This window comes from Oncorhynchus kisutch, linkage group LG10 (genome assembly GCF_002021735.2).
Source record: "Oncorhynchus kisutch isolate 150728-3 linkage group LG10, Okis_V2, whole genome shotgun sequence".
NCBI lineage: Eukaryota > Metazoa > Chordata > Actinopteri > Salmoniformes > Salmonidae > Oncorhynchus > Oncorhynchus kisutch.
The window spans coordinates 53,173,400-53,182,538 of record NC_034183.2 but is presented as its reverse complement, the minus strand read 5'-3'; the positions used below and the strand labels follow the sequence as shown (position 1 = coordinate 53,182,538).

Sequence of the window (9,139 nt, the reverse complement as noted above, 5' to 3'; positions counted from 1 at the left end):
ACCGGCCCTGACTGCATCTGGGTATGGATGTGTGTACGCAGACCCGCGAGCCACTGCGGCCCCTCATGATGAGTTCTGATGTTTTGTGGCCCCACCCACATCAGAGTTGCACACCCCTGATCTAGAAGTTAGTTGTCATAGCAGGCCCTCTCTTCAAAGGAATTCGTTAGGCTTATAACGGCTCCCATAACATTTGAAAATCCTAGAAATCCCCGAAAGCTTCAGACAGGCCCTTTGGTAACTGTTAGGGATTTTGGCTCGCCTGCAGAACCGGGGGGCCTTTTCCCAATCTGTCCAGATCCTGCTGTTCAACTCATTAGAGTCCATTGCAGGGCTTCTTTGTTGACACGTTTGTCTTTGTAATATGTTCGTTGTGTTCCGGAAAGATGGTGTTGGCCTGTTGATTAGATCCTAGAATTCCCGTTTGTGCCTCTATGCCGAATCATTAGAAATGTTTTATCGTCTCCCACAAGTGGAAGTCTTTCGAATATGGCTTTCGAACTCATTCTACAACACTTTTTTTTGCGGGCTCAATTGAAGAATGTGATTTACTGCAACATATTGACATAGCTTATAAATCTGCTATACTAAACCTGTTAGAGTCACGTGTCAAGGGATGCTACTTCTTCCAATAGCCTGACGCACTTCCCGAAAGCAGAGCGATATGGGGATGTTTGATGTTAAACCCATCCCTTTCCAGGCCACACTGAATCATCATGTCATAGAGCATTTCCAATGATACGAATAATCATAGGAAGAATATAATATAGCTCTTACATAGTTGATGATTAGACTGATAACTTAACCATCGAGACAGCCGATACTTTTTTTAACATTATGTAATGGTTCTGGATTTCAACGAGAAAGGACAACGTTTACCGAGTAACAACTTGGATATAGGTTTCAAATGAAATGATGTAGCACAATTTAATGTATTATCCTTTTATTTTACCACACACACACACACACACACACATTGTTTAAATACAAAGTTTTCACTTTCGCTTTCAATGAAAAATGCAACACATGTTGACGACTCGGGGGACCCTTAGTGGAAATATTTGCATTGATTTAGTTAGTATAGACAAAATTATGCATGGAATAATACTGTTTGTAAATAATAATCACGATAACCATCCTGTCATTTCAGTGCAATATATCGACCTTCTGATATAACTTCGACTATTTCGAAATTGAGTGCTAAATCCTGGCCCTTGCACTTTTAGAAATAGGCCTATTCAACAAGTCAATGTGTTCGATTGATTAGAAAGTTACTTGACTTGCCGTATTTATTCCTGTGGCATGACATGAAATATTGTGTTTATTTTATTTTCGGCCTATCCGATTCTTCGTTCCGTCACTGACATGATTGTAGATGTACGAAAGCCAAGGGCTATTGGCTTACATTAAACCCTTTTCAATTGCATTTTAATGACATCTAAAACATAGTGCAAACTTGCAAATCCATGAAAGGTAGCCTAATCTAATGAACGTAAACACTATCGAATCGTTAACATTAGAACGACTTGACCAGCCGGAGCTGGTAGCCCATATCTGCTTCTTTAGAATCACTCATTTTAAATGTTGGCTTTAGCCTTATAGGCCTAATCTGCCAAATATTCTTTGCTTTTCATTTGCTTTTCCTTATCCATTGGTGATATTCTAGGGATCGAAAATGGTATTCTCTGTGTCATTACGTTTCCACTTGAATCTATGTCCCTCAATAAATACAAAAATAGACGCCAAGCAATTCCTCCCGTGTGTGTTATGGTAAGTCAGAATAGGGGCCGAGAAGCAATGAAATGATATTGTTGAGAAGTGTTCAATTAATTTAATGTAATTTAATTTAATGTACACTATTTTAGATATAGCCTGTAATTGGTCCTTGTATACTTGTTTGGCGTAGGCTATTTCTTGCATAGAGGTGAAATATGTTTAATTTTCTGACATATCTGTTGCCATTTGTCGACATTTGAAAACATATATCTTCCTATCTCTTCGACATGCTTGCTTTTAAGTGCACTGCTTGCTTCTTAATTGAATCCTCTATTTCCAAATTAGTTACAGCATCTTCGGTTGTTACAATGTTATAAACGTGACTATGCGGTTGCATTTGAACTCTGTTTAACTAGCTATTTCAATAATAATCCATACGTCAATCACCGTCAATTCTGTACACATTCCATTTCAAATGCAACATTTTCACAGCATCCCATCGTCACAGAATAGATACAAAATAAATACAATTATATAAAAGGACATAGAAAAACAAGAAATAAAACGTTTTTTCCACAATGATCCGTGTCTGGTGTCATAGTCCTTTGGGACTAAGTTTTAGGGGAGGGGGTGTGACCGTGCACGCGCCTTGCCAAAGGTGGGCAACTAATTGATTGTTGATTGCAAGAAGACTCCCACGCATGGCAATATTACTGCTGTTTCAGTTGTGGAAAAACGCATTGAGTTCATCGTACACGGGGACGGGGGCCCTTTCGTGGTGCAGGTGCATGTCGTGGTAAGGCGATACGTTTTCGGAGTGGATGCTGCTCCGCACCCCTGAAGAACCGTATATGTGGCCAGCAGTGGGGCGAGAGCCGGCCAGGCCGGAGTAATGCATAGAGTAATGATAGCCTTTCTCGGCTACCTCGGGGGACGTAGTGCCCTGGTGCTTCAGAGAAAAGTTGCCATTGATGCACACGGGAGGGGAGATGGGCCCCTCATACTCTGGGCTGTTGTATTCTGGAGATCCACTGCCACCGTACAGCGAATCGTAGGCTGAGCAGTACCCGTGTGTCCGTAAGGGATGCGAGTTGGAACCAGACTGGTACTGAGGGCTGGAGAGGCGGGAGCACTGGTAGGGGTAAGGATGCATGGAGAAGGAGTTGGAGCCGGGATAGCGTCCCCCCTCCGGACACTGCTCCGTTAGGAAGTTTCGGGAGTTGAGCTGCAGACAACCCGCAACCAGGTTGGTCGTGGGTTGGGACAGTCCTTTACACAGCGTCTGCACGTAGGACACAAGATCAGGCTTCTTGCCGGAGCGCAGGATCTCAGAGAGGGCCCAGATATAGTTCTTGGCCAAACGGAGAGTCTCAATTTTGGAGAGCTTCTGCGTTTTTGAGTAACAGGGCACGACTTTACGCAGATTGTCGAGCGCAGAGTTCAGGTCGTGCATGCGCGTCCTCTCCCGTGAGTTTGCCTTTTGACGACGCAACTTGGATCGCTCGATACGCGCAGGTGTCATTTTACGTTTCTTAGGGCCCCGTTTTTTGGGACCGTCCCCTTCTGCACCGTCCTCTCCTTCGTCCTCATCCGCCTCGTCGTCGTCCTCGTCTTCACCGCCGATCTCAGAATGTGCCCGGCTGCTTCTCATGTCCGGGACATCCATGTCGTCATCGCCCACGCGGCAGTGATCCTCATCATCCTTGGTCTTCGAGTCCTCGCTCTCGCTGTCCTCTGCCCAGGCCGAATACTTATGCATGTCGGGAAGCAGCGACGGGTCACTGAACAGCCTAGTCAACATTGCGGCACTGAAAGAGATAAAGAAAGTTGTCTGAGGAGTGAGGACATTTCAAATCAGAAAAGGGCTGAAGGAAAAAACAAGAACGTAATGAAATGCATTCAACAATGGGATAATTCTCAATCAAGTTTGGATTAATATCTCTTCATGATAAAGGCAGAGGACATTAGTAGCCTAATAAGACTGAAATTAGACGTGTTTGGGAGGAACTAAAACAGCATGCCATCAGAAACATTTCAGTGAACACCCGGGTCTATCGCCCAACCGGTCCCTTATTTAATTCCCTGCTGTTGTCCATGTGCCCCCCCTCCTGCCCTCGCGCAGCGGGTCTCAACAGCACAGGCCACATTACAGATCCCGTGGGGCGCACTGTGAAGCAACGTGCCCCTACTTTCACTCCCCCCGACGCTCACATACTTCTGGCTACATTCCAGCACTATTCCACCGCACCACCCACCTCCACAAAAAGCACGGCAAGAGGACATGCACATTTATACTCTGATTTTAGTTTCTCTACCTTGGTGTTGCTCATCGTGTCAGAAGGTGATCACAAAATATTGTGTGTGGATATCGGAAGTTATTTTAATTAATAGGCTATCCTATTTTTGGTCACATTTGACATTGAGATGACTTCTACCACACCTGCAGAGCCACTGTTGTCTTATCACGCTCAGCCTTATAGCCTATCAGGTACTATAGGATCACATGGGTTAATATTATCCACAAAGATCCATTTTGATAGCCAATAAATAATAATAATGATAGTAATAAAAAATAATGTACATTGTTATTATGGCACTCAACAAAGATTTAATTGGTAAATATCTTACCCAAACACCAATTAGAATATCATCCAAATGTTATAATCCTAAAATACGAAGTTGATTGAGCCAGGCCTTTTTGAAAATAGCATCAATTATCCCGAAAAGGAGAAACGAGATGGTATTTGAATGTAAATAGCCAGTGCAAAGATATGATAGATGGACAGTTTAAACCATCTCAAATCAGTAACATATTGTCACCCTAAATCACTGTAAATCTCTTGTATCTCTGGTAGGCTGGAGAACTGTGGTTGGGCTACGTGATGTGTGTGGACCCAAAGTCAACCAGGAGGAATACGGTGCTAATTATCTCCAGGGTGTGCCAGAGGCAAAATCTCGTTTGGAAATTTCAGGCTCAGGAGATTTGCTCAATTAAAAAAAAAAAAAACGTTTAATTAACAGACCATGTAGACTACCTTACAAGAAAAATATTTCACACATAATTCAGTATGCACGACGGAGCGATTCCAAACCCCTTTTAGTTGGAGAGGTTTGCATTTACAGACGGAAATTGCTTTGTATCCTTTTAGCAGTCCTTAAAAAATATATAAAAAATGCATTTCAGAAAACAGATTTTTTATTTTTATTTAATTGCAACAATAAGCTCCTCTTGCATGGCCGGTGCTTGCGTGATTTAGGGAAGCCATCGATGTATTTGGAATGTAACATGTTGAAAGAATAATTGTGGAAGATAAAACTACACAAACACAAATAAATAATGTCCGCATTAGCCTACTGTACATTCGCTTTCAATAACGCCCCACCCACCCTTTCCTTTTCTCCAAGATGAACACTCAGATAAAATCATCGATAAATCTTCTATCTAAGCCATGAGACGCAGAAATAATTAGCTGACAGTGAATAAGAATTCTGCCTCCCCTCTCTCTCCCTCTGTATCTCTCTTTCTATTAATCTCTCTGTTTCTCATGTTTCCATGTTTTTTTCACTAATCAAATGAATGCCTTATACTGTCTGACTATTGAAATTAATTAAATTCCGGAGGAAGGTTGTCTATTTTTTTTCCGATTGTCCACAGAGATAGGCTGTAGACTAGAGCTTGCCTTTGTGGATAGCTGTTTTCTGAACAAAATAAGCAAGAAATATTATATTGCACTCCTAGCCTATAATTAACACACAGAATGGAGGTCCGCGCTGTTAAAAGTTGAAGGACAAATGGAGTATAACATTGTGCCAAACGAAGAACCATAGCTACACCATAATCCAAATGTTCAAAAATGGCATTTAGCTGAGTGAACTCAAAACAGACGTTTACAAGGAGGCACAAACATCCACCAAAAAACGGTCACGAATTATCCTTGCATTATTAATCTCGATTTATTAAATTAATTACTTTCCATATTGGGAAGGTCACTCGTCGATTTGTTTACACTCCAACTTACCTCCGCGAGAGCTCTTGAAGGGGTGGAAAGCGCGTGAGTTCAGACCATCTTCTGGGACCGCGAGCAAACGCTCCTATAGGTGCGGCAGGGTGCTCAGTGTGCTATCCGCGCGCGCGCTCTGAGACAGTGTGGGCATCGCTACTAGGCAGGGTTACATACCAGCTATGATGCCAGGCCATATGGTTGGCACGTCACTGGCAAGAGCCATCACATGAGAGCCGGTGATTGACATGCGCCCGCATTCGGAGAGATTGTCTTCCCGAGGGAAGAGGGCCCCGCCATCTGTCACTGCGCTCGCGCTCACACAGCCAGAAAAAGAGAGAAACTGAGACGAGGCAATACGAGTGAAAGAGAGGGAACAGAAAAATGGGCGAACAAAAATGTTTGTTGTAGACAACGGATATTATTGGTGTATTTGCCTTTATTATTATTTTTTACATTTAACCTAAGGGTTAAGTTAAACGATAGCATGCATAAAACAACGGTGATCAAGGAGAGGGGGTTGGGGTGCATTTGCAGACCTGGGAACAGAAGGCGATATTGTTTATCTATTTATGTACCTAATTGAATAGCATTATAGTGATCTATTCAGGGGGAAAACAATCAAAACAAATAGCATTGCGCGCAGACTCTACGGGCAGAACGATCAATGACACTCACTCTCAATAAACACGGATAGACAGATACATTTCGGCTATTGAGACCCTATTGATTGTTTGTTGTTTACAGGTGCTCGTGAGATGAGATTAGACGTGGGCACAGGTAGGAGGGATGACGAGATTGCTTGAGCGCTGGTGTTTTCAGAGTAAGACGCTGAGGGGTGCCTGCGGGGCGAGCAAGCTCCAGTCCTCCTGCACAGCAACAACGATGGGGCCCAGGTGTGCAACCCCACCAGGGACGGGATAAGGGCGGGGGTCCGTGAGGGAGGGGATCGGGGGTGGTTGGAGCTGGCATCTGTGCGGTTGCCCAGAGTGGGAGGAGCGTTGGCACACTAACCAAATCAATGGCGTTATAAAGAAGAGTGCTGCAAGCCTGCGAATTCCTGCTTTCCTCTTCCCCACTCCCTGTGTCATCGGTATCCCTGAGTTATCTCTATTCCAAGTTCCAACTCCAATATCTCACCATTAGGCAGGCATTAGTGAAGTTAATCTGGAAAACGAGCTCTGTGACCACCAGGTCCAAGTTGGCATGCATGTGTCTGTCCTTTGGCACAGCAATGACAGACAATTGAGAGGCAGGCAAAGGGACATTTTGAAGCAGGGAAATAGCGCCGTGGGTTCATGTCCTTGGGCCAGGTTCTCCTCCAACTCCCCAGAGATCCCAGTCAGACAGTCACCAGGGGAGGGTCACCTGCGGGGTCAGCAGTAGTGTGGCAACAGCTGTGGCTATGGGGGTCATGATTCTGCACATTCAGTAATGTGTCCCATCCAGTCCCCGGCGGGCTGAGAGAGAGGATGGCATCCTGGCACCCCTCCAAATGTGGGGGATGGAAGGCATCACGTCAGGCCCTGCTGCCAGCCAAATCGGTGCCCTACCTCAGCAGTACTGGGCACTGGGGAGGCGGGAATGGAGGACGCTGGGCACGGGTTGCCTTACCCGTGCATTTCAACAAGTCCCAATCATCCTTCAAATCACCTTGCCAAAATAAATGGCAAATGTCAACAGCATCGTTTTGGCCAATGACAGGCTAAAGGAGACAACAAACATGGCGGCTGTAGACTGGAATTAGAATACTGAGAAGAGTTTATGCAAAATGATGCGCTTGTGTGTGTGTGTATGGATTTTGCCAGATCAAATCAAATCAAATTTTATTGGTCACATGGTTAGCAGATGTTATTGCGAGTGTAGCGAAATGCTTGTGCTTCTAGTTCCGACAGTGCAACAACATCTAACATCTAACAACATCTAACAATTCCACAACAACTACCTAATACACACAAATCTAAGTAAAGAAAGGGAGTAAGAATATATAAATTTTTTTACCTTTATTTAACTAGGCAAGTAAGTTAAGAACAAATTCTTTTTATCCATGAGAGCCTAGGAACAGTGGGTTAACTGCCTGTTCAGGGGCAGAACAACAGATTTGTACCTTGTCAGCTCAGGGTTTGAACTTGCAACCTTCTGGTTACTAGTCCAACACTCTAACGACTAGGCTACCCTGCCGCCCCAGATGAATGATGACCGAGCGGCATAGACAAGATGCAATACATGGTATAAAAAACCGTATATACAGTGGGGCAAAAAAGTATTTAGTCAGCCACCAATTGTGCAAGTTTTCCCACGTAAAAAGATGAGAGAGGCCTGTAATTTTAATCATAGGTACACTTAAACCATGACAGACAAAATGAAAAGAAAACAGAAAATCACATTGTAGGATTTTTTATGAATTTATTTGCAAATTATGGTGGAAAATAAGTATTTGGTCACCTACAAACAAGCAAGATTTCTGGCTCTCACAGACCTGTAACTTCTTTCTTTAAGAGGCTCCTCTCTCCTCCACTCGTTACCTGTATTAATGGCACCTGTTTGAACTTGTTATCAGTATAAAAGACACCTGTCCACAACCTCAAACAGTCACACTCCAAACTCCACAATGGCCAAGACCAAAGAGCTGTCAAAGGACACCAGAAACAAAATTGTAGACCTGCACCAGGCTGGGAAGACTGAATCTGCAATAGGTAAGCAGCTTGATTTGAAGAAATCAACTGTGGGAGCAATTATTAGGAAATGGAAGACATACAAGACCACTGATAATCTCCCTCGATCTGGGGCTCGACGCAAGTTCTCACCCCGTGGGGTCAAAATGATCACAAGAAGGGTGAGAAAAAATCCCAGAACCACATGGGGGGACCTAGTGAATGACCTGCAGAGAGCTGGGACCAAAGTAACAAAGCCTACCATCAGTAACACACTACGCCGCCAGGGACTCAAATCCTGCAGTGCCAGACGTGTCCCCCTGCTTAAGCCAGTACATGTCCAGGCCCGTCTGAAGTTTGCTAGAGAGCATTTGGATGATCCAGAAGAAGATTGGGAGAATGTCATATGGTCAGATGAAACCAAAATAGAACTTTTTGGTAAAAACTCAACTCGTCATGTTTGGAGGACAAAGAATGCTGAGTTGCATCCAAAGAACACCATACCTACTGTGAAGCATGGGGGTGGAAACATCATGCTTTGGGGGCTGTTTTTCTGCAAAGGGACCAGGACGACTGATCCGTGTAAAGGAAAGAATGAATGGGATGAATGAATGGAGTGAAAACCTCCTTCCATCAGCAAGGGCATTGAAGATAAAACGTGGCTGGGTCTTTCAGCATGACAATGATCCCAAACACACCGCCTGGGCAACGAAGGAGTGGCTTCGTAAGAAGCATTTCAAGGTCCTGGAGTGGCCTAGCCAGTCTCCA

General features: G+C 44.1%; 1 protein-coding gene across 1 annotated transcript; it reads right to left on the bottom strand.

Moving 5' to 3' along the window:
• Window positions 1-931: 931 nt before the first annotated feature.
• LOC109897591 (neurogenic differentiation factor 2-like) lies at window positions 932-5,914 on the bottom strand. Its single transcript, XM_020492103.2, has 2 exons — window positions 5,736-5,914; window positions 932-3,524 (listed from the first exon to the last, which is right to left on the bottom strand). The coding sequence occupies exon 2, from the start codon at window positions 3,515-3,517 to the stop codon at window positions 2,438-2,440; it is 1,080 nt and encodes a 359-aa protein (XP_020347692.1). The 5' UTR covers window positions 3,518-3,524; window positions 5,736-5,914; the 3' UTR covers window positions 932-2,437.
• Between the last annotated feature and the right edge of the window lie 3,225 nt (window positions 5,915-9,139).

Excerpts from the sequence above, each read along its gene's own strand:
- LOC109897591 (XM_020492103.2), bottom strand. The coding sequence starts at position 3,517 with ATGTTGACTAGGCTGTTCAGTGACCCGTCGCTGCTTCCCGACATGCAT.